Genomic DNA, 26054 nt, shown 5'->3' on the forward strand with positions numbered 1-26054 from the left:
TCATTTAGGGCATTATTTTTATCGTAGGAGTATGCAATGAGGGTTGCAGAGTGGATTATATTTGGGGGTAGGGGGGTGGGGTTTGGGGAGGTTTGGGGGGGATTGTGTACCAATGAGGGAGTTTTTCTTTTGCTTTTCAAGGAGAGGAGCAAACGGGGGGCGGAGGGGGGAGGAGAGAGGGGTTTGTGCGGGGAGAAGGGTGCAACAATGAATGAATGGAATTCCAAAATCTCTGTAGATGTTCACTGAAATGAAAAATAAACAACTAAATAAAAAAAAAAGGCTGTCGTTTCCCCACGTAACTGATTTAATTTCCTTGTCAAAAACCAGTTGACCATATGTAGATGGGCTTATTTATGGGTTCTCAATTCTATTTCATTGATCTATGTGTTTGTCATTGTACCAGTACTAGGCTGTCTTAACCACCACGGCAGTGTAATAGGATTTGAAATCAGGGAATGGGATGCCTCCTGCCTTTTTTCTATTTTTAAGGAGTGCTTTGCTTATTTGGGTCTTCTTTCCATTCCAAATGAAACAGGAGATTACCTTTTGCATCTCCTTGAATAATGGGATTGGTATTTTTATTGGGATTGCATTGAACGTATAAATTGCCTTTGGTAGTATTGCCATTTTCACAATATTGAGTCTTCCTATCCATGAACAAGGGATATTCTTCCACTTCTCCAGGTCTCTTTTTGTTTCTTGTAGTTGAACTCTTAAGGTCTGGCATCACACCCTAGCCCTTGCAAGTTAGATCAATTGTGAGTCGTGGTAACTTCAAGTGACAGAGTAGAATTATTCCATGGGGGTTTTGAGTTGTGATCTTTGCAGAAATAGAGCTGCAGATCATTTTCTTGAGGGTCCCTCTCTCTTTTGTTGTCCTTTACTTTGCCAAGTATGTTGTCCTTCTCTAGGAGCCCTGCTCTGTGCTGATAATATACTAAATATGTGAGACAAACAAACCTCTGCCATCCTGGCTTTCTGACTGTACTTCCTCCAAGATAGATCTGTTAGTTCTGGATGAGTAAAACAATGCCAACCATCAATTAATAGTTATACGCCAGCCGCTTACATTGCTCAGGGGTCTGCAGTCATGTTCTGCAGTTGCTGTTAGTGCCACCACCATCAAGTTGGTTCAGACTCAGAGCAGCCCTGTGTATACCTGAAGGAAATAATGCTCAGCCCGGTGCTAGCCTTACAACCGTTGTTGTGTTTGAACTTGTCACAGCCACTGTCAATCCATCTTGATGAGGATCTTCGTTTTTTTGGCTGCGCTATCCTTTACCTACCATAGTATCTTTCTCCAGGGACTTGTCCCACGTGATAACATTCCCAAAATATGTGGGATAAAGTTTTTCCATCACCATCCTCACTTCTGAGGAGCTTTATATTAGTCTTTGTCAACAGCATAATTCAAAGCCATTCATTCTTACTCAATTGTGCTTGTATATTGTCCAACTTTCTACTGCCCTTTTCTCACACTCCCAGGTCTAAAATAAGTTTGTCACATGGGAAATATTATTAGGTATTTAGTGAGTGAGTTACTTAATCAACAATTATTGCTTCAGAAATAGATTTCTCTGATCATCTCTACTGTTGATACAAATAATTGATGTCTTATCCACAAATACTATAACTAGTGTTTATCCACAAATACTAAAACCACTTGTGTCAAGAAAACAAAAATTCTCACCACGCTAGACTGATAGGCAATATTATGATAGATGGAGAAAAGATTCAAACTGTCAACAACAACTTCTTACTTGGATCTACAATCAACACCCTTGGTACCAGCAGTCAGGAGACATATTGCACTGGAAAGGTTTGCAGTTAGGGACTTTTACTAATTATTGAGGAGTAACGATGTCAGTTTGAGGACCAAGGTGTGTCTGATTCAGGCCATGGTCTTTCCGATTACTTGCTATGCATCTGAGTGGTATAAGGATGACAGAAGAAGGATTGACATCTTTGAGCTATGGTGTCAGAGAAGAGCACTGAACATCTCATGGACTACCAAAACAACAAACAAATATGTTTTGGAAAAAGTGAATCCAGATTTCTGTTTGAAAGCATAGATGATGAAGCTCTCCCTCCTCATACTTCAAGCATGTTTCAAGGAAGGCCAATTCCTTGGAGAGGGACATGATATTTGGAAAGGCAGAGGGTTGGTGAAGGAGAGGAAGACCCTCAACCAAGTGGATTGACACTGTGACTTCTGCAGTGGGCTCTAGTGTATCAGGATGTGTGAGGATGGCCCAAAGATAGGACAGGTTCAGATCTGTTGTTCATAGCCTTGATATGGTTCATACTTGAGGGCACATAACAACAGCAGTAATATGAAAGCAAATTCAGGCCCCACTTCCATTGCCTCCAGCATTGTTGTTTTCTGTGTGATTCCACTTCCTATCCCTGTCTCTGGTATGTAGATTCATACAGTATTGCGCTTAGCATTTTTACCTAGTCCTTTATCAAAGAATATAGCCAGCGAGACATTAAAGTACATTTATTTTTCCCTATCTAATTTACAGGCATAATTTAAGATTTAAATAATTTAAAATATCTTTGAAAACGTTTTGTTCCTGTGCTCAATATTACATTTTACTCTACCAAACATTATAGGAAATAGTAAAAGGATAGATTTTAAAAAATTATTTACACTATCATTCATTTTTATAATTGTTCATATACATTGGTTTATTTATGTACATTTTATTTTATTCAATCTTTTCTGCACAAATCATAATTAATTACTATTGATCTGTTACCTTTGCCTCTCATCTCAAGTTCCCCTACATTTTACTTATGTCTTCAAATCCGATGCTTTTACTAATCTCTGTTGTCCTAGTGATTTACAATTCTTTCTTCCACATAACTTCTCCTTTTCCTTTTCAGCAGTTCTCGCTCTCTCTCTGTAATGTGTGTGTGTGTGTGTGTGTGTGTGTGTGTGTGTTGTTCCTACTTGCTAAGTGTTGTTGAGTCAAAACCAACCAGTAGCTTACCCTCCAGCAGGTTTTCAGAGGCAGGTAAGCACACGAGGAGAAGATTGTTTATCTTTCTCCCATGGAGCAGCTGTTGGATTGACTTCAACAGTGTAGAAAGAATAATTGTAGAAGTTGAATTTCAGCTGTAAAAACTAGACTAGGTGTTGGTTGTGGAATAGACCATTGACTACTTATATGTAGGTTCAAACTGATGCTAACAAAAATTAAATCCATGAGAACCCAAATTTAACCTTGAATTGATGCTACTGGAATTTAAAGAAAAATTTTTTAAAAACCCAAACCATCTCAGGAACAGGTTTCAGGCCTTGAACACTAATGAGTGAAGACCAGATGAGTGAACTGTGGTAGAATATCAAGGAAATTATCCATGAAAAAGGTCATTACAAAGACAAAGGAAAAATGAAAGACCGAGATGGATGTCAGAAAAGACTCTGAATATTGCCCCAGAGCTTCGAGTAGTCGAAGAAAAGTGGAGAAAATTGGAAAGTTAATGAGCTGAACAGAAGATTTCAAAAGGCAGCTCAAAAAGAGAAAGCAAAGTATTATAATGAAGTGTTAAAAAAAGCTGGAGTCAGAAAATCAAAAGGGATGAACTCGCTTGGCATTTCTTAAACTGAAGGAACAAAAGAACAAATTTATGCCTTGAGTTGCAACACTTAAGGATGCTATGGGCTGGATAGTGAATGACCTAGGAAGCGTTAAAAGAAGATGGAAGGAGTATACAGAGTTACTGTATGAAAAAGAACTGGCTGACACAGAAGAATTTCATGAAACAACTTACATCCAAGAAACAATTGTGATGAAGAAGGAAGTTGAAGCTGCTCTGAAGGAATTGGCAAAAAACAAAGTCCTAGGAATTGATGGAATACCAATTGACATTTTCCAACAAACAGATACCACCCTGGACATGCCCACTAGGATGTGCCAAAAGATCTAGAGGACAACTACCTGGCCAACTAATTAGAAGAGATCCATATTTATTCTTATTCCAAAAGGAAAAAAGTGGTCTGATAGAATGTGGAAATTATTGAATGATATCACTAATATCGCATGCAAGCAAAATCCTGCTGAAGATCATAATAACAGCTTTATTCACCATCGCAAGAACACGGAAACAGCCCAGATGTCCAACTACAAATGAATAGATTGAGAAATTATGGTACATTCACACAATGGAATACTATGCAACACACAGGAGCAAAAACTTTGTAAATTATTACCTAACTTAGGAGGCACTAGAGAGTATTATACTGAGTGAACTTACTCAGTCCCATAAGGATAAATATTGCATAAAACATTATTGTAGAATGAGTATAAGGATCCAGGAAGGATGGGAGAGGTTGGATGTGCAGGTGGAAAGGGAGATTAATCATTAGGTTGTACAATTTGATGGGGGGGGGAGTGAAGGAAATTGAAAGAATTTGTTCAAATTTGTAAATAAACTAGTAGGAAAAATGAATATGAACGAAACATGCTGTAAAGGTATTACTATATGAAAAGAAATTAAAAATATTAAAAAAGTAAAACCCAAAAAAACAAATGAATAAAACAGTACCTCAACAGAGACATGCCAGAAATACAAGTTGGGTTTAGAAGAGCCCATGACATGAGGGAAATTATTGCCAATGTCGGATAAATCCTGGCTGAGAGCAGAGAGTACAGAAGGAACACTTGTCTGTGTTTCATTGACTATGCAAAGACACTTCACTGTGTGGGTCACAACAAATTGTGGCTAACCTTGAGAAGAATGGGAATCTCAGAACACCTGATTCTGCTCATGTCACCTATACTTAGACCAAGATGCAGTCATCAGAACAGAGCAAGGATGCACTGCATAGCTCAAGATCAGGAAAGGAGTACTTCAGGGATGTGTCCTGGCTCCATACCTTTTAAATCATACAGATAATTTGGGAGGCTGGACTTTATTAGAAGGAATGTGGCATTAGAATTGGTGAAAGACTCATCAATAACCTGCATAATGAACATGACACAACCTTGGTTGCTGAAACTGAGGAAAGCATGAAACATTTGCTGTAGAGGGTCAAGGACTGTAGTCTAAAATATGGAATGAAGCTCATTGTCAAGAAAACACAGATTCTCATCACTCGGCCAATCAGCAGGACCATGATGGATGGAGGAGAGATTAAGATTGTTAACAATTTCAAGTTTTTGGCTGCACAATCACCACTCTTGGCATAAGCAGTAGAGAAATGAAAAGGTGCACTGGAAAAATATGCTGTCAGGCCTATCTCCAGAGTGCTACAGAACAATGATAATGATGCCAGTCTTGAGACTAAGATGTGCCTGAATCAGGCCATGGTCTTCATAGTTACTTGTGCACCGTAGAGCTGGACAATGACCAACAATGACAGAAGAATTAATGCCTTTGAGTTGTGATGCTGGAGAAAAATAGTGAACATACTATGCAGAGAGTAAAACCAAGCTAATCCTTACTTGGAGGCAAGGATTTTGAGAATACATCTTACATACTTTGGACATATTTCCAGGGGATACCAGTCCTTGGAGAAGGACATCATGCTTGGAAGGGTGGAGGCACAGAGGAGAGGAAGACCCTGGATGAGATGGATTGACACAGTAACTAGGATGAGGGTAGGTGTGTCAGAGACAGTGAGATTGGCTTAAGATAGAGCAGGATTTAGAGCTATAGTTGCTATGAGTCATACTGAACTTGATGGCATGTAACATTTGCTGGTTGCAATAGCCATATTGTGTTTACCTCAGTTCTTCCTTTGGTTGATCCTCTCTTGGTCCTTGTAGTATTATTTGTCTACCTATTATATTTCTGTTCTTTTCCCCCGCATTCCACCCTTCAGTTACCCTCATATTATCACAATAATGGTCTTACACAGGATCTGTCCTTTCATGACTGAGTTATTTCATTCAACCTAATGCTCTCTAGACTTTCCCGTGCTGTATGTACTTTACAAATTTTTATTGTTCTTTAATGCTGCTGTTAGAGACAATAAGATTGGCCTGGAATAGAGCAGAGTTTAGGGCTAGTGTGCATAGGGCCACTATGAGTCTCAGACACATAACAATTATTTGATTGCATGAATATATCACAGATTTTTATCCATTCATTTATTGATGAGCATTTGAGTTGTTTCCATTTTTTCCCAATTGTGAATAATACTACTATGGATGTATGTATATGTAACCTTTTTTGTGTCTAAGCTCAAATTTCCTTGAGATATCTCCCAGCAGTGGAATGGCTGAGTCATATGGAATTTCTATGTTCAGTTTTTAAGGAAATGCCAAACTGACTTCCATAGTGGCTGTATCATTTTGTAGTCCCACCAGCAGTGCATGAGAGTTCCAACCTCTCCATTACTTCAGCAGCACTATTGCTTGCTGTCCTGCTAAACTTCGCTACTGTTACTGGGGTTAGATGGTTTCTCATTGTGGTTTTGATCTTCAGCTCACTGATTGCCAGTGATTTTGAACATCTCTTTATGTGTCTGTTAGTCACCTGGATATCCTCCTTTGTGAAGAGACGTTTCATGTCTTTCCCCCCATTTTAAAATAGATTTGTCTTTTTCTTGAGTAGGTACTACTGTAATGTTCTGTAAAACTTGGTTATAAAACATTGGCCTTGCTTATGCTGTAGAACAAGTAGATAATTGCCCAGATGACTCTCGTGGAATTGATCTGATTTGTGCCCAAAGTGGCATGGTAACTTAGAAGAAACTTTTTCTAGTAGTATAACTGAAGTAAAATTTGTATGATATAATATTAGCAAATGCTGTAAGTTGCTAAGTTGCTATTTTTTCATTGACATAAATTTTACCTTCTGATGCTTATTTTTAAATCTTACTGTTTTTATTTAGAAGAAAACATAGAATCCCCCGAAAAAGAATGATGCTTGAGCTTGGAAAATTTTGGCTTGTCCAGTAGAGGGAGTTTTCTTTATTTTTCTTTCTCTTTTTTTTTTTTAAAGAGGGAGTTTTCTAAAGGAAATGACTCATGCACTTGTAGAGACAAATTCCAGGTTTGTCACATGTAGGGTTGGAGTGTAACAAATCCCAGGCAAGTCCAGCTGGCTGGGAGCTGAAGAACCAAAGAGATTTTTGAGCCTGATGCCCGATTCAGATCAAGCAGAGAGCTTGCCACTTTAGTCCAGATTCCCTACATATTTTATACTGACCCTACCTCTGGTAGAAACTTCCTTCTCAATCACCTACCACTGCAGTTCACAGGAGGGGAGTAGAAACACTACATCAGTCCTCATCGAAGGTATGATGATGGCTCAGGTGTCAAAACAGAGCAATCATGGGAGCCATCAAGTTGATGCACAACCTTAACCATCTCACAGCCACACACAAAATGTGTTAGATGCTTACAAATAATTTCTAAGCAAATATCTTCACTATTGAGTGAATTAACAAATACATACATTAAAACATATTATTCTATTTCACTGATCAATAGATTGTTTTTTTTTTACCAGGGCAAGAATTTCATCATGTTCCCTATGACAGCTTCAGTACTTACAGAAATGCTAGCATGAAACAAGAAAGTAATATTTACTGAGTGAATAAATAAAATGGACGTCATGCTTATTATTTTTAATTAAAATGATTCTTGTTTATTTTTTTCTTTGATAGATGGGAATATTGATGGATATTTTGCTATTAATGAGACATCAGGAAGACTTTCAACCACACGTAGTTTGGACCGGGAGCACATCGAGGCCTTTACCCTTGTCATCCTGTGCTCTGATCTGGGAGATCCAGCTCGGAACTCGGTGATGCAGCTGCAAGTTAGGGTGTTGGATGATAATGATCACAGCCCTGCCTTCCCCACACTTCATTACCAGACCTCCATAAGGGAAGATACTGAAACTGGAACAGTGGTCCTCCAGCTCACTGCAGTGGATGAAGATGAAGGCCTGAATGGGCAAATTCAGTATTTTCTGATTGATGAGACTGCTGGTACATTCACCATTGATCCTGTGGCTGGCACAGTGAGAACTGCCCACACCCTTGACCGAGAAGCCAGATCCCAGCATATATTCAAGGTAGTGGCCAGGGACTGTAGCCTGCAGGGCTCAAGAAGCACCACAGTAATCATAAGCGTGCATGTCACCGATGCCAATGACAATGATCCAGTTTTGGAGCAGAACCCCTTTGAGATTTTCCTTTCCCCTGAGTTGCCTGAAAACTTGACTATTGCCACTCTGATGGCCCATGACCCAGACCTGGGACCCAACGGAACTGTTGTTTTTAGTTTTTCAGAAACACAGTCAATATTTTCTATTGATAAACATACAGGAGAAATTAAACTTCAGCAAAATCCACCTTCAGAATATTTTCCTATATGGCTGCAGCTGAATGTTGTGGATCAAGGTATCCCAGCCAAGACAACCACTGGTCTCTTGGTTGTTCATATGGAAGAAGAAGATGTCAAGCTTTCCTTCACCCACAGCCTGTATAGAGGGATTGTGCCTGAAAACTGTGAGGCAGGTAAGTGTCCTGTCAAGTTAATATACATGGTACATGTTTTGCCAAATGCATGAAACTAAGGATTATATGAGAGTCCTATTTTGAATTTACTTAAATTTTGAGTCCAGCCTGTCTATGGTGTATCAGTTTCATGTGATAGCCAAGTGTTGGTGATATGATGGTAAGCATAACTGCCTTCCAGTTTTCATCCAAAGAATTAACTTAGAAAAACATAATCAAATGGAGTAGAAGAACATCTCCCTTTAAAAAAACAAAAGAAATAATAGAAAAATTGAAAGGTTTTGTCTTACATGGATCTTCAAGTTGTAGTTATCTACATTTATAGTCTCAAAAGATAGCTTTAAAATTTGAATCTTTAAATATTATACATTCCTTAGAATAATTTAATAATGAAACATGAGTATTAAGGTCATGGTTAAGTGTTTGGGCTCTGCCTGGGTTTAAATCCAGGCTGCTTTTACATGCTCATGGGCATTTGAACTTCTCTAAATCTCTGTTTCCTTGTCTGAAAAGTAGGTACAATAACCCTATCAATGTTATAGATCTTAATTAAATGGGCTAGTTTCCTTGGGCTAAAGATGGGCAGTTTCCTCTAATATGATTTATAATCTTACAGAACCTGCTGGAGGGTTAGCATGAATTGGTTCTGGCTTGATGGCAGTAAGTTTGATATGTTGGGGGTTTTGTTGGTTTTGTTCTTAGTTTATATATGAAGAAGTTCCAGTGGTGACGTCCATAGTATCTTGTGCTGCTAAGCAAAGGGTCTTTGCTGCAAACCCAGCAGCTGCTCCAAGGAGAAAGATGGCCTTTCTGTTAAAATGTAGACCTAAGAAACATAGTGGGGTTGCTATGATTTGGAATTGATTAGGCATTAAAGATATTTCATTTTGGTTTAATTTGTATAAAATACACAGAACAAACACTTCATGATACATAGTAAGCAAGTGGCAGCTGGAATCTACCAGCTCTGTGGGAAAAGGATGGGCACTTTCCTCCCATGGGGGTTACCATGCTTCTGGTAACCTACTGGAGGGTCAACTCTGTGTGACCTGATGGCACACAACAACAAAATTATCATTACTACTATCTTTCCAGAGACATTGTTTTGAGAGTCAGTAGAGGCTTTCAAATCAGTGAACTAAAGTGTATCCTTTAAAGAATGTGATAGAGTTATGAGTATACAGTTCAAAACAGGCTACTGTGAATTTTGACCATATTTCCTCAAAATGAAACAGTGTTTTAAATTATGGTGGCCTAGTGGCTTTGTCTCCAGGGAACAACAACAACAACAACAGTGGCAAGAAGATAGACTGCAACCCCAAAGGCATGAGGTTCGAATCCACCAGCTGCTCTGTGGGAGAAGGATGGGTCATCTCCTCCCATGAGATTGACTGCTCTTGAAAACTCACTGTAGGGTCAGCTGCGGGTCAGTTCTGACTCAATAGTACACAACAACAACAACAACAACAACAGCAACTTCAATTATGCCATAATATTGTTATTGTTGTTGTTGCTAAGTGCCATCAAGTCAAAACCAACTTATAACTAACTCTCCAGTAGATTTTCATAGGCAGTAAATCACAGGGGAGTTGATTGTCCATCTTTCTTCTGCAGAGCAGCTGGTGGATTCAAACTGTGCACTTTTGGGTTGGCATTATTACTTCTTACCACTAAGATACCAAATCTCTCCAAGCCATAATAGGAAGCATGAAAAAAAGAATTTAAACAATTTTCTTCAACTAGGAAATTTCTTTGCAAATTTCTGGTGATGGAATTTGATGTAGGTAACACTCTTAGCAACAGAAGCCAGGAAATCAGGAAACGAATTGCATTGGGAAATTCAGCTGTGAGGGACCTCTCAAGAGTACTGAAGAGCAACAACGTCAGACTGGAGACTAAGGGACGCCTGATCCGGGCTATAGTCTTCGCAATTACGTGCTATGCATCAGAGAGTTGGACAGTGAATAGGGCTGATAGAAAGAAAATTGATGCCCTTGAGTTGTGGTGCTGGAGAAGAGTGTTGACTATACCATGGACTGCTAGGAGAACAAACAGGTTTGTCCTGGAGAGGGTGAAGCCTGAATGTTCCCTGGAGTCAAGGATTCTGAAGCTTCATCTGACATACTGTGGGCATGTTCAAAGGAGGGACTGGTCCTTGGAGAGGGACCCCATGTTTGGGAGAGTGGAGGGATGGCGCAGGAGAGGAAGACCCTCGATGAGATGGATTGGTTCTGAGTGGAGTGGTGAAAATGAATGTATTTGAGACGGTGAGGTTGGCACAGGATAGAACGGCATTTAGGGCTCTTGTACATAGGGTCACTATGAGTTGCAAATGACTCGATGGCACATAACAACAACAACAACAATTACATCTAAGTAGAGAGTAGGAGGAAACTTTGAGTAGTGAAAATGATTAAGTGCTCTGTCCTTAGAGAATATCATATTTGGTAGGGTAACGGGTCAACACAGAACAGGAAGACACCAGATTAGATGGATTTACATAGTGTTTGTGGTAATGCATCAGATGTGTCAGAAACAGTAAGTTTGGCTTAAGATAGGGCAGGGTTCAGAATTATTGTTAATAGAGTAATTTTGGGTTGTAATCAACAACAGCCACTCAGAGATGGGCATGATGATCTGTTTCCAAAAGATCATAGAGTGAAGCCTCTAAGTCGCCCAGTTCTGCTCTGACTCATGTAGGCTCTCTCTCTCAGTTCACTCCATAGCAACCTATAAGAGCAGGGAATGGCAAAGCCTGGATCCACTGGAGAGTAACTGGCTTTTAGTGGTAGTGGGTGTTGTTGTTATGTGCCATCGAGTCGTTTGCGACTCATAGCGACCCTATGTACAAGAGCTCTAAATGCCGTTCTATCCTGTGCCAACCTAACCATCTCAAACACACTTATTCCCACCGCTCCAGTCACAGAATCGATCCATCTCATAGAAGGTTTTCCTCTCCTTCGCCTCCCCTCCACTCTGCCAAACATGATGTCCCTCTCCAAGGACCAGTTCCTCCTTGTAACGTGCAAAAAGTATGTCAGACGTTGCTTCAGAATCTTTGACTCCAAGGAGTATTCTGGCTTCACCTTCTCCAGGGAAAACCTCTTTCAATTCTCTTTCTATCAACCCTATTCACTGTCCAACTCTCTGATGCATAGCACGTAATTGTGAAGACTATAGCCCGAATCAGGTGTACCTTAGTCTCCAGCCTGACGTCGTTGCTCTTCAATACACTTGAGAGGTCCCTCACAGCCGGCTTTCCCAATGCAATTCGTCTCTTGATTTCCTGGCTGCTGTTACCAAGAGTGTTGATTGTGGAATAAAGCAAACTAAAACTGTTAACTATCTCAATCTTCTCACCATCTATACTGATGCTGCCAATTGGCCCAGTAGTAAGAATCTTTGTTGTTTTTTTTGATGTTGAGCTTCAATCCATATAGGAGGCTGTAGTCCTTGACCTTCTGCAGCAAGCGCTTCAGGTCCTCCTCAGTTCCAGCAAGCAGGCTTGTGTTATCTGCATAATGCAGGTTGTTGATGACTCTTCCACCAATCCTGATGCCACATTCCTCTTCGTACAGCCCAGCGTCTCAGATGATCTGTTTTGCATACAGATTGAAAACGTATGGAAAGAGAATACATCCCTGATGGTCCGCCTTCTTGATTTTGAACCATGTAGTGTCTCATTGCTCTGTTCTGACGACTGCCTCTTGGTCCAAGTATAGGTTTCGCATTATCACAATCAAATGTTCTGCGATTCCCATTCTTCTCAGAGTCAGCCACAACTTGTTGTGATCCACACAATCAAAAACCTTTGCATAGTCAATGAAGCACAGATGGACATTCTTCTGGTATTCTTTGCTTTCTGCCAAGATCCATCTACCATTAGCTATAATATCCCTAGGAACACGACGTCTTCTAAATCCAGCCTGCACATCTGGCAGTTCTCTGTTGACATATTCTTCCAAATGTTTTTGGATAATTTTCAGCAGAATCTTTCTTGCATGTGATATTAATGATATTGTTCGATAATTTCCGCACTGAGTAGTGGGTAGAGAGATGAATATCCTCATTTTTTCAAGCAGCTGTGGGGCAAAGGCAAGTGGCTACAACATTCAGAATAGGAAGTGTTTGGTGACTGAAAATCTGGTATGTGCTGTTTTCTTGTTCCTGTTTTGTCTATTTTGTCATGTTATAGTAATTCAATTTCATTTGATCTAAAAAGACATAAGCCACTACTTAAACTGAAATCTAATTTTTAAACATCATTATTTATTCATGTCTTGTTTTTGTTGTTGTTTGGTACCATCGAGTCATAGACGACTCATAGTGACCCTATGAACGAACAGCCTGAGCACTGTTCGTACATAGAGTTTCTGGAGGCAAGCCATTTTGGAAGTGGATGCCGCTCCTGCTTCCAGGCTTGAGTTAGTCAGGAAGCTCCAGCCAACACTGTCCACCATACATGCCCATTACCACGATTGGCACATCACTGTCCCAGTGTTCAGCATCACAGCAACCACGAGTTACCTCTGTACAGCAATGCACAGACCAGTGCTATACCACCTAGAAGAATGTTTGACAGGAAAACCATTTGTCTTAGCCTGAATATTTTAAATTACTAATAACATACTATATTTTCTGTGCAAATAATTTTAATATTAAGGGTGTTTTCAGCTACATGTGATTAATCTGGATTTGAGTTCTATTTGAGTTTTAGATGCCTCTTATTTTTTAGAAATAGAATTAAGAGACATTTCAATTGTTTTCACTAGCTTTGGTGGCCTAGTGGGTAAAGAGTTTCTCTGCCAAGCCAAAGACAGGCAGTTCTCATTCTCCAGCTGGTCGATGGACAAAAGATGGGCAGGCTTCTTGTGCAATTTACAGCCTCTGGAAACTCTCTGGACGAACAGCTAGAAGTTAATTTTAACTCAAAAGTACATGACGAGAACAAAAAATAAAATAACAGTGACTTCCAAAGTAAATCAAAAGCTTTCCACTTTTATTCTTACATATAATGAGATTTCCACTTAGTAGTTAAGTGTAAAGCAATATATTGTTGTTGTTAGGTGCCATTGAGGTAAGTATAGTGAACCTATAAACAACAGATATGAACTGTGACGTATCCTATGCCATCCTAATAATTGCTGACATACTTGAACCTTTGAATACACTGTGTCAATCCATCATTGAGGACCTTTCTCTTTTTCACTGACCTTTCTAAGCATGATGTCCCTCTTCAAGGAATAGCCTCCCTAGCAACACGCCCTAAATTTGTGAGACAAAGCTTTACCATCTTTTACTCTTTAAGGAGCACTACAGATGCACTGTTTCTAAGATATACTTCTTTGTTCTTTTGGAAGTCCATGGGATATGCAGTACTCTTCTCTTTCGCCACATTTCAAAGGCATCAGTTATTCCTCTGTCATCTTCATACATTGTTCAGCTCTAAGATGCATAGTTCTATTTCTGTCCCTTTTAAGAAGCATGTATCCCAACAACAGAGCAGATCCAAATGGAGAGCAAATACATTCTAGTCATACAAAGAAAAAAAAATATAATGTATTAATGAATCTTGAAATTGGTTTTCTAAAAATCATAGATTCTTTACGTAAAGCCTTAACTGCAGTGCACATATAAACATCTCTCCTGGATCACTCCTTCTTTTGGTCTCTACTTGAATATTACATTGATTGGGATTTTAGAGTAATCTTTTGTGACCATAGACAATAACATGATGTATATGACTGGCTCCCGAAGACTCTGTTTCAGTAGGTCAGAGGTACAGAGTGTAGGTTTTAACAAAACTGGATGGTAGCTGTACAAGCAAGCTAGAAAGCCCCACGTTTGGAAAGTCATTTGTATGTTGAGTCCAGCTCCTTTATCTTTAAGTACCAGTTCGGCATTCCACTGCTCTCCGTAATTGCTCTTCAAATACTTTATTTATTCCTCCAAGTCATTTTAAAAAAATTATAACAGTTATGTATCAACAAATGTACTCCCATGGAATGTTAGTAAACAAAGTATGGTTGCCCTTGTGAGGTCTACATTTCAGCAGGGGGAAGAAAGTGTCAAAAAGCATAGTAAATAAGTATAAAATATGTTAGTATGCTAACTTTCACTCTAGCAACCTTATGCACAAGGGAAAGAAAGTTGATCCTTGTGGCATCTTCACAATTTCTCTGGTGCTTCAGCCTATTGTTACAATCACAGAGTCAATACATCTCTTTGAGGATCTTCCTCTCTTTAACTGAACGTCTACTTTTCTTCAGAAGTAGCAGCATGACTCCCTGTGAACTGTGCCACCTGTGCCCCAAGTTTGAGAGTCCCCACCATCGCTGTATTCCAAGCATGATATCCTTCTCCAGGGACTGACCCATCCTTGAGAACATGCCTCAAAGGCATGAGACCGTCGCACCATTCTGTCTTCTAGGAAGCACTCTGGCTTTACTTCTTCCCAAGACAGATTCGTTTGTACTTTCAGCCATCATTGTACACACAATATTTTTGCCAAACCACAATGCAAAGGCATTAATTCTTCTTTAGTCCTGCTTATTCATCGTCCAACTTTCACATGCATTTGAGGCAACTGAAAAAAAATCTCATCATTTGGAGCAGGTGTTCTTGAGCCTTCAAAGTGACATCTGTGCTCATTAGCACATACGGAGGTCTTTGACAATACATTTCCCCAGTGCAAGACATTGCTTTATTTTTTTGACTGTTGCTTCAATGTGTGTTGATTTTACATCTAAGTAAAATGAAATCTTTGACAACTTTAATCTTTCTTCATTTATCCTGATATTTCTTATTGGGCCGGTTGTGAGGGCTTTTGTTGTCTTGATCTTGAGGTATAATCTAAACAGAAGGCTGTAAGAAATTTTTGTTTGGTTGGTTAGTTTTTGTTTTTGCTTCAACTTTAGCTGAGAGGTTGAGTGTTATGGGTATGATAGGTTACTGATTAATCTTGTTCCAATCCAGATGATTCATTCTTCATTTAGTCCAGTGTTCTGGATTCTTTGTTCAGCATGCAGCTATAATTAGTATGATGAAAAGATACAATCTTGATACATACCTTCCCTGATTAAAAATCATACAGAATCCCCATGTTTTGTTCTAAAGATTGCCTCTTGGTTTTTGTACAGGTTTCGTAGGAACACAGTTAAGCTTTCTGGCATTCCAATTCTTCTTTTCAGTGTTAGTTATAATTTACTGTGATTCACACAGTTAAATGCATTTGCATACTAGATAAAATAAAATAAACATTATACTTATATTCTTTGCTTCAGCCAAGATCCTTTTGACATGAGCAATGATATCTCTCATTCCACAGCCTCTTCTCAATTCAGCTTAAATTTTTAAAAGTTCTCTGTGAACGTACTGCTTCAGTCACACTTTTAATAATATTTGATAAGTTTACTTGAATGACATATTGGATCCCCTTTTTATGAATGGGTATAAATATGGATCTTTTTAGGTGGTTGGTAGAGTAGCTGTCTTCCAAATTTCTTGTCATTGACAAATGAACACTTTCAGGGTTTTGTTTCCTGAAACACCTTAATTGGTATACCCTTTCTGGATTCTTCTATTTTGCCAGTGCCTTCAGTGCAGTCTGGACTTCTTCCTCAGTTCTTGATCATATCCTGCTTCCTGAGGTGGTTCACTGTCTCTGTTTTATTCTATCCCTTATTATTATTTTTAATTTTATTTTATTAATTTTAATGAACATTTACAGAGATTTTGGATTTTCATTCATTCATTGTTGCATTTTTTTTCTTTACACCCCTCCCCCCAGTTTGCTCCTCTCTTTGAATAGCAAAAGATAAACTTCTTTGTTGGTATACAATCCCCCCAACCCCGACTATGCCTACCCCCCCGCCCCAAATGCACTCCACTATGCAACCTTAATTCTGGATCCCTGTGATAATCATAATATACTATCATTTATCACTTATAACGGATGTGTCAGATGCATTAATTGTTGGCTACACAATGTGGACAGAGAGTGGGGTGGAGGCATCCACTTCATAATAGCTTGCCTCCGGAAACCCTATGAACCTGGAGAGAGGATGAAAGGCACCCAAGCATTGAGGACTCTCCTTCATAGGGTCGCTATGAGTCGCCTGCGACTCGACGGCACTTAACAACAACAACATATCACTTTTAAACTGTACTCTCCCTCATCTGTTTCAATCCAGTATACATGATCTAACCTGTTTTTCTCAGTCTTACCCCAACCCTGATGTCCGTCACTTTTCACAACAGTGGCATCATGCAGTATTTGTCCTTTTGTGACTGAGATATTTTACTCAGCATAATGTCCTCCAGAGTCACCCACTTTGAATAATATTGCATGAGTTCCTTGTTTTTCAATGCAGTGTAGTATTCCATTGTGTGAATATACCACAACTTCTCTATCCATTCGTTTGTTGATGGGCACCTGGGTGGTTTCCAACTCCTTGCTATTGTGAACAAATCAGCAATAAACATAGGTGTGCATATATCTATTTGGGTGACAGTTCTGGATTCTTTAGGGTATATTCCCAGTAGTGGAAGTGCTGAGTCAAATGGTATCTCTATTTGCAACTTTTTGAGAAAGCGCCATACCGCCTTCCACAGTGGTTGCACCATTTTACACTCCCACCAACAGTGAATAAGGGTTCCAGTTTTTCCACACCCTCATCAGTATTTGTTGCTTGCTGTTCTGTTAAACTTTGCTATTCTTACTGAGGTGAGATGATAGCTCATAATTGTTTTGATTTGCATCTCTCTTAGAGCTAGGGATTTTGAACATTTCTTCATGTGCTTGTTAGCAAATGAATGTCTTTGTTGGTGAGTCTGTTCATATCCTGTGCCAATTTTTCAATTAGATTATTTACCTTTTTTTCTTGCTGTGTTGCTCAAGTATTTTATAAATTCTAGATATAAGTCCCTTATCTGACATGTCATTACCAAATACTTCTTCCCAGTCAGTGGCTTCCCTTTTTACCCTGTTGGAGAAGTTCTTGGATGTGCACAGGGATTTGGTTCTTAGAAGGTCTCATTCATCTATTTTATCGTCTCCTGGTTGTAGATTTTTTGGGATACTTGGAAGACTGTTTATGTTATGGATTAAGAGTACTAGGGTTCATCCAAGTTTTTCTTTAATGAAGCTATAGTCCTTGGTTTTAGTCCTAGGTCCATGATCCACCTTGAGTTATTTTTTTTTTTTATATGGAGTGAAGTGTGGATCTTGCTTGGGTCTTCTGCAATTATTTTTCCAATTTTGCCAACACCATTTGTTTAAAAGGCTGTCATTTCCCCACTTACTTGGTTTCATCTCCTTGTCAAAAATCAGTTGACCGTAGGTAGATGGGCTGAATTCCGGGTTCTATTCCATTGATCTATGTGTCTGTCATTGTACTAGTACCATGCTGTCTTAACCACCACAGCGGTGTAGTAGGATTTGAAATTGGGGAGTGAGATGCCTCCTACCTTTTTTCTATTTTTAAGGAGTGCTTTGCTTATCTGGGGCTTCTTTCCATTCCAAATGAAACTGGAGATTACCTTTCCTTATTATTATTATTTTTTAAATGCCCCTTGAGTCATTCAATATTTTGTCTGTAGACTCCTTCATCTATGTATCAAGCCCAAGTTTTGCAACTTGAGGCTTGAATTTGTTCTTCACTTATTTTTGCTTGAGAAATGATGAGTTAAGTTTGTCATGGTGACAGCAGCAAAGGGCTTGACTGTGTCAGATATTGTGAGGCTGGCACAGGATAGGACAGTATTCAGATTGGTTGTTCATAGAGTCACTATGAGTCATGCTTGACTTGATGACACCTAACAACAACAGTGTCTAAAAGAAAAATAAATATCATTTGTAGACTTTGACTCAAATAGAAAACAATTAAGCACAATAAATACAATGGGTACTTTTTTAAAAATGTGAGTAGGTATGTAAGAAGACATCTCAAAACAGTGAGTCTAGATCTCTCCTTGAAGAGTGAAAATGGCATGTGTGACAAGTATAAAGTCTAAGGAGAGATACAAACTAATATTTGTAGGAAGGACAAAGGGGAAAATAATACATGGCAGTTAAGGAGGCTGTTAAATTTTATTAGAAGCACTCACCTATACTCGTCAGTAATATTTCGTAACTCCATGTAAAAAACCGTGCCAAGATGCCTAAGACACTAATTGATGTTTCTCATTCTGACCATAGCTACATTTGAAATATTAATTTAAAACAGACTGCTAGGTTGTACCATAGACACTGGAAGAAGTTGTGGGGTGTTTTTCTTTTAAATATTAAATTTCAGTGGTTTTAAAAGATTGAAAAATCTGTTGGTCATTGTTAAAAATGGCCTTGATGTAGATTATCCAACAGTATTCTGTAACTGTCAGCATAATTCTCTACAATAATATACCCATAATTTTATTGTATTTATTTTTTCTCATGAAAATAAATATGCCTATTGGAAGCTTACCTTTTCAACTAAATCACTCAAAAATCTTACCAGAAGTATTGTGAGTAATTTTTTTACATTATTCTAATTTTTCCTCATTCTAAACTATTAACATTTAGATCTTGTTAAAAGAAAAATTTTGAAGTTAAGATAGATACTAGCTCCAACATATTTGTATTTCTTTCATGTGTCTTTGTTAAAAATCCCTCAAATTCAAGGTTTTGTGTTGCCTTTTGGGGGGGATGGCCTCCCTAAAAAAGGCATCAGGGTCAGGCCTTTTTTGTTGTTGGGAATTGTTTTGTGATCTGTGCACTTTCTTTGTTTGCTAGGTGGTGGTGGTTGTTATTTGCGGTCAATTCGACTACAACTAATAGTGACCCTATGCACAATAGTTCTGAACCCTACCCTATTCTGAGCCCACCTCGCTGCCTCAACACGCCTACCCCAGTTACAGTGTCAATTCATCTTATCCTGCGTCTCCCTCTCCTGCTCTGTCCTTCCACCTTTCCAAGCATCATGTCCTTTTCCAAGGACTGGCCCTTCCTGACAACATGCTAAAAGTATGTGAGGTGGAGCTTCAAAATCCTTGCTTCCAAGGTGGGTAGGGTGGAGTAGAGAGGGCTGAGGATGGGCCAGGGCTGAGGGGAGGTGATAATCATAGGGTCACACAATTTGATGGGTGGAGGAAAGCTGAAAGATTTGGTGTGAAAAATAATGTATACAAACTTTGTAAGTAAGCCAGGAGATATAGATATATAGAAATCTATATCAGGAGATACACACACACACACACACACACACATACATATATATATACATATACATATACATATACATATATGAAGTTGGTTTCACCCTCTCTAGAACAAACCTGTTTGTTCTCTTGGCAGTCCATGGTATGTCCAATACTCTTCTCCAGCACCACAACTCCACAACTCAAAGGAATCAATTCTTCTGTCTGCTTTGGCCATTGTCCAACTCTCTGGTGCATAGCAAGTTATTGTGAAGATTATAGCCTGGATCAGGCACATCTTAAGCTCTAGACTGACATCTTTGCACTTAAGCATTCTAGAGAGGTCCCTGACAGCAGACTTTCCTAATGCAGTTCGTCTTTTGATTTCCTGTCTTCTGGTTCCAAGAGTATTGATTGTGGATCTGAGCAAGTTGAAATTGTCAACAATCTCAATCTCCTCTCAAATCAGTCAACCTCTATAATGGTGCTACCAAATGGCCAAGTGGTGAAAATCTTTGTTTTCTTTATGTTGAGCTTCAATTCATATTGAAAACTGTAGTTCATGATCTTTTGCAGCAAGCATTTCAGGTCTTCTTCAGGTTCAGTGACCAAGGTTGTGTCATCTGCATAACGCATGTTGTTGATGAGTCTTCTTCTGATCCTCATGCCACATTCCTTCTTATAAAGTCTAGGCTCTTGAATGATCTGTTCTGCATATAGATTGAAAAGGTGTAGGTACAGGACACAACCCTAACATACTCCTTTCCTGATTTTGAACCATGCAGTGTTTCCTTCCACTTCCATAATAGCTTGCCTCCGGAAACCCTATGAACCTGGAGAGAGGATGAAAGGCACCCAAGCATCGAGGACTCTCCTTCGTAGGGTCGCTATGAGCCGCCTGCGCACTTAAAAACAACAACAACAGTGTTTCCTAGCTCTGTTCTGAGGCTTGCTTCCTGATCCAAGTCTAGTTTTTACATGAGCACAATAAAAAGTTTTGAGATTTCCATTCTTTTCAATGTTAGCCACAATTTGTTGTAATCCACATGGTTCTGATTTTTTGCTATAAATCTGCTCAAATTACAGGTAAAATGTGTTTCAAAAAATTTATTCATTTCTTTCATATTTTAATTTGTTGGAGTATAGTTTCTCCTAGTATTATGTTATCATTCTTTTAATTTTAATTGGTTCTGTTGTAGCAAAGCTCATTTTGTTTCTTATTTGTGATTTCTTTGTGATTTCCTTTATTAACTTGTTATTGTTGTTGTGGATGCCATAGACTCAACTCATAGTGACTGTATGTACAACATTGAAATGCTTCCCAATCTCCTACCTGCCTCACAATCTCTCCTGTACTTAAGCCAATTGTTGCAGTCACTTTGTCAAACCATCTTTTTGTGATCTACCTTCTCCTTTAATGACCCTACATATTTCGAAACATGACGTTCTTTTCCAAAGACAGGCCTATCTTTATAGCATACCCCAAATGTGTGACACAAGGTCTTACAGTCTTTGCTTCTAAGGAACACTCTTACTACACTTTCTCCAAAACACTATTTGTGTGTTCTTTTGGTTGTCCATAGTACATTCAATATTTTTTTTCATGCAATTTAAGTGCATCAGTTATTTTTTTGCTCTTTATTTGTTTTTAACTTTCTCATGCATATAAAGCAGTTGAAAATGCTTTGGCTTGAGTCAGGCACACCTTAGTCCTTAGTCTGTCATACTTGTTCTTTAACACCTGAAAGAGATCCTTGACAGAAGATTGGCCCAGTGCAATATATTAATTTTTTTCCTTGACTGCTGCTTCCAATGGTGTTGATTATCAACCTGGGTGGCATATTGACAACTTCAGTGTTTTCTCCATTTATTATGATGTTGCCTATTGGAAAGAAAGAAATGGAAGAAAGGAAGATCCTGCACTAGGTGGATTGACACAGTAACTGCTGCAATGGACTGCACTGTGTAAGGAAGTGCAAAGATGGCACAGGACAGGACAGGATAGGGTTCCGATCTGTTGTTCATAGAGTCACTATGGATCATACTCGACTCAGCAGCACCTGACAACAACGTTGGTCCATTTGGGAAGATTCTTTTTGTGGTTTTTTGTTGGTGCTTTTTGTTTGTTTTGATTCAAGTATGAAACATACTGAGGTTTTTTATTCAGTATGATTAATCTTTAATACTCTTTAGCAAGTGTTCTTTATCAATTTCTCTTTATTTTCAGCAAACAAGTTTATACTGTCTGCATAATGCAGGTTAAATTAGCCAGTGGTTTGTTGACATTTTGAAGAACCAATTTATAGTCTTTTATACTTTCAATTGTTTTCCGCTTTAGTTTTTGATATCCACTTTCTTCTGGAAATTATGAAACCTTTCTTTATTCTGTTCTTTTTTTTAATTGTTGGAGATTTTGGATTACTATATGGATTTTTTGTTTTTTTTTTAATGTGTTCATCAATTATTTGAGCATTGCTTTTCCTGTGTCCCAAAGGTTTCAGTATATTTTTACTCTTGTTTGCTTCTACTAATTCTTTTTTGTTTCCCCTTTTTATTCTTTTGTTACTCAGTCAATAGTTTTTATTTCTCCCTTTTATTCTTTTGTTATTCAGTCAGTAGTTTTCCCAGTATTGTGTTATTTAGTTTCCAATTCCCTTCTTTTTATTGATTTCTAATTTTATGGTGTTGTGAACCAAGGAAGTAACTTGTGTTATTTCATTATTTTTAAATTTATTGCTGTTGTTTTGTGGTGTAGAATATAGCCTTTTTTTGAGGATGGCCCATGTGCACTGGGGGAAAAAAAGTATATTGTTCTTTTATTAGATCAAGTATTTTGTGTTTATCCATGAGGTCAAGCTGGTTGATTGTGTAGTTGAGCTCTTTGTCTTTGTTCTATTTATTTTTTTGTACTGCCTTTCATAGAGCAGTGTGCAAAAGTGTCCTACTCTTTTGAAACTGTTTACTTTTCTTTTCAGTTTTGCTAAAATTTGTTTTATGTATTTTGAAGGTCTTTTATTGAGTTTATACTTGATTGAAATTCTCTTGCTGAATCAACTTTTTAATCAGTATGCCTTTCCTTTTCCCATGTGCTAGTTCTTGGGTTGTGGTATATTTTGGAGCAGGACATCATACTTGTAAAGGTGGAGGGCAGCTCAGGAGAGGAAGACCCCAGATGAGATGGACTGAAACAGTAACTGGGGCAGTGGGATTGGTGTGTCAGAGTCAGTGAGATTGCCTCAGGATAAGGCAGAATTCAGAGCTATTGTACTTAGGGTCACTATGAGTTGCAGGCAACTCCGTAGCACATCACAACAATAACAGTAACAGTATCTCCTTGAGAATTTGTCATGAAATGTTCATTTATTAATAGAGACATTGTCAGATCATTCTAATGGCCTATAAAACAGAGATAAGCTATAAATAAAGCAGTGTGACAGGTTGTGACGTTACTCTTCACACTTATCGTCACCCCTCCCAAATTGCCTCCTCTCCTACTGTCAGTTCAGGTACTGTGAACCTGTTAGAATGTTAATGTTTTACATGATCCTTATGAAATTCATTAAAAATTTAAACCTTTCAAAAGCCAGATCTTATTTCCAGTGTTGAATTTCTAATATTTTAGTTACCTTGATTGGGACGGATCAGCTACCATAACCTCCAACATGGACTATATACAACTTTATGCATCTCTTGAATGACCATGATAGAAAAATTGAAATAAAAAGATGTTATTGATGCTCTCGTTAAAAGTAACCAAGAGTCCACAATTAAGGTTGCATAGTGGAATGTACTTGGGACGGTGGGAGGTGTGCAGAGGGATTGTGTACCAGGGAGGGTGTGTTTCTTTTACTTTTGAAAGAGAGGAGTGAACTGGGGGGTTGGGAGAGCTGGGCAGGGAGAGAAGTGTAGCAATGAATGAATGGAAATCCAAAATCGCTGTAAATGTTCATTAAAATTATTAAAAAAGACAAAAAAAAGTAACCAACATTAAAAGGCTTGAAATAAAATTACAGCATAACGACACATGGGGGCACTCTAATCAGTAAAATACATATTGAATCTTAGCTAATAAAGAAAACAAACAGATTCATCCTAGAGAGGGTTAAACCAGGCTACTCCTTGGAGGCAAGGATTCTAGGGCTTCGTCTGACATACTTTGGACATGTTGTAAGGAGGGAGAGGTCCTTGGAGAGGGACATCATACTTGGTAGGGTGGAGGGACAGCGCAGGAGGGGAAGACCCTCTATGAGGTGGATTGATTCAGTGACTGGGGTAATTGGGATGGGTGTGTCAGAGGCAATGCGATTGGCACAGGATAGAGCAGGGTTTAGGGCTGTTGTGCAAACGACTCAACGGCACATAACAACAACAACAACAACAATAAATAAGTTAAAATATTAATATTTCAGAGAAAAATGTCCTTTTTTTCCAGTCCTTTGCTAATTAACTACTGCAGTGACTTCAAGTTTCTATTATTGTTAAGGCTGGTTACAGTATGTATCTTAGCATGTAGAATCCATGAGATCAATTAGTGTAGCTGAGTCAGCCTCTGCCTTGACTCCACAGCTCGCAATAGGCAAGTTGTATCTTTAACATGTGTACTCTTCCTCTTTCTCTAATGCAGTGATAATAATGACTTCTTCACAGAAACCCTGTCAAAGTCATACTAATATGCTGGTCATTTTCACTGTTATTCTTCACCTGCATTCATTAAGCCTTTAATTCAACTATATAAGGTTTACTGGGCATTAATTCACACCTTAACAATCACTCGTTATACAACAATTATAACAATAAAATATGTTCAGTTCTTAAAACACTACCATCTGTTTCATTTTATTTCCAAACCAGGTGAGAAATTTTACTTTCTTCCTTGATGTGCTTTTCCATAATTATGGAATTTACGTCCATATACTATCTACAGCTTTGTATATCTGGCTTTAATTATATTAAAGAATTTCCCTTCTATTCATATTTTGATGATTTTTTTTAAGAAAAGAAGTTGGATTTTATAAAATATCTTTTCTGTAGCAACTGAGGTGGTCATATGAGTCTTTTTGTTTTATTAATACAGTGAATTATTTTGACTGATTGATTTTCTATCTTGGATCATCCTTGTATCACTGGTATGAACTCCAATTGGCCATAATGTATTCTATTTTTAATATGTTGTTAAATTATGTTGGCTAGATTATTTGAGACTTTTTGTAGCTGTATTTATGAGATTTTTTTCCTATAATTTTCTTTTATGGGGATGTCTTTGCCTGGATTTGGTATTAAAATGCTGACTTCATAGGAAACAAAATTGGACCATATTCCTTCCTTTTCTATACTTTTTAATAGTTTGCATACATTTTGTATCAAATCATTATCTTGTACCTAGGATAACATAAAAAGAACAAAATATTATCTATCATTCCTCTTTTATTATATAGGGCCCGCCTCATATCTACAATGAAGTAATTGAAAAAAAGCACCATTAACCTTTGTTGGAAGCTGGAGTGGTACCTACTTCCTAAACAACATACCTCTGGAAACTCTGTGAACTTTGAGAAACAAAGATAGTTATAGAAAGGCTTCAGGTCTTTTGTTTATACGGTCCCTATGATGAGTCGTGCTAACTCTAAGGCAATCAACAATAATAACAAAATTTTAAAATAGTGTGGAATTTCATCACCTAATTTTTGAATCTAAGGTAGGTCTGGAGGAATTAGAATGAGAAAATCTTTTGAGAATGCCAAGTTTCCTCTGAAGATAAAGATTCCACATGGCAGCCTTTATCTTTGTGAAGACATTCAGCCCTGCATCTGACCCTCAGCCAGATAGGTTCAAAATACTGTTTTATAAACAGGCCAGGTTGTTCTTTCTCCAAAGAGTAAGACTTACTAATAATACAAAAGAGAGTGGTTTAAAAAACGAAAATTCCCGTTCTTTGGTTTATAAGGCTAACCAAAGTTGTCATATTAATTACAGTAGTCATGTCAGGCAAGCCATTTCTGTGTAGGAAAAAAAGAGAGACAAATTATAATAAAAAAGTTGCTTGCCAATCCTAAACAATTAGTCCAGGATTATATTAGTGTACAAGCACCCCTCATGTTAAAAATATCCTTTCAGTGGCATCCACTTCCTAAACAACATGCCTTTGGAAACCTCTATGAATTCTGATAAATGATGATAGTTCTAGAAAGGCTTCAAGGCCTTTTATTCATAAGGTCACTATGAGTCGTGCTCAACTCAGTGGTAATCAACAACAATAATGTTATCAACAACACGTGTGTCTTTATTTTGAAACAGGTACACATGATTCTTATTTAGCTTTACTTTAGTTCAAGAAAAAGCTTGACCTCTCAGCGGTTTTAAAAGTCACTTATCCAGAATTAAGGTTGCATAGCGG

At 38.2% G+C, this 26054-nt stretch overlaps 1 protein-coding gene across 1 annotated transcript in view; it reads left to right on the top strand.

Moving 5' to 3' along the window:
* Nucleotides 1–26054, top strand: part of DCHS2 (dachsous cadherin-related 2) — a 393558-nt gene that overhangs the window by 292559 nt on the left and 74945 nt on the right. Inside the window, exon 13 of the mRNA XM_006884496.1 lies at nt 7628–8485. Coding sequence (XP_006884558.1) covers nt 7628–8485 — 858 coding nt within the window. The remainder of the gene's footprint in view (nt 1–7627; nt 8486–26054) is intronic.

Source organism: Elephantulus edwardii, unplaced genomic scaffold, assembly GCF_000299155.1.
Source record: "Elephantulus edwardii isolate Elephantulus edwardi_28Jun2011 unplaced genomic scaffold, EleEdw1.0 scaffold00034, whole genome shotgun sequence".
Taxonomy (NCBI): domain Eukaryota; kingdom Metazoa; phylum Chordata; class Mammalia; order Macroscelidea; family Macroscelididae; genus Elephantulus; species Elephantulus edwardii.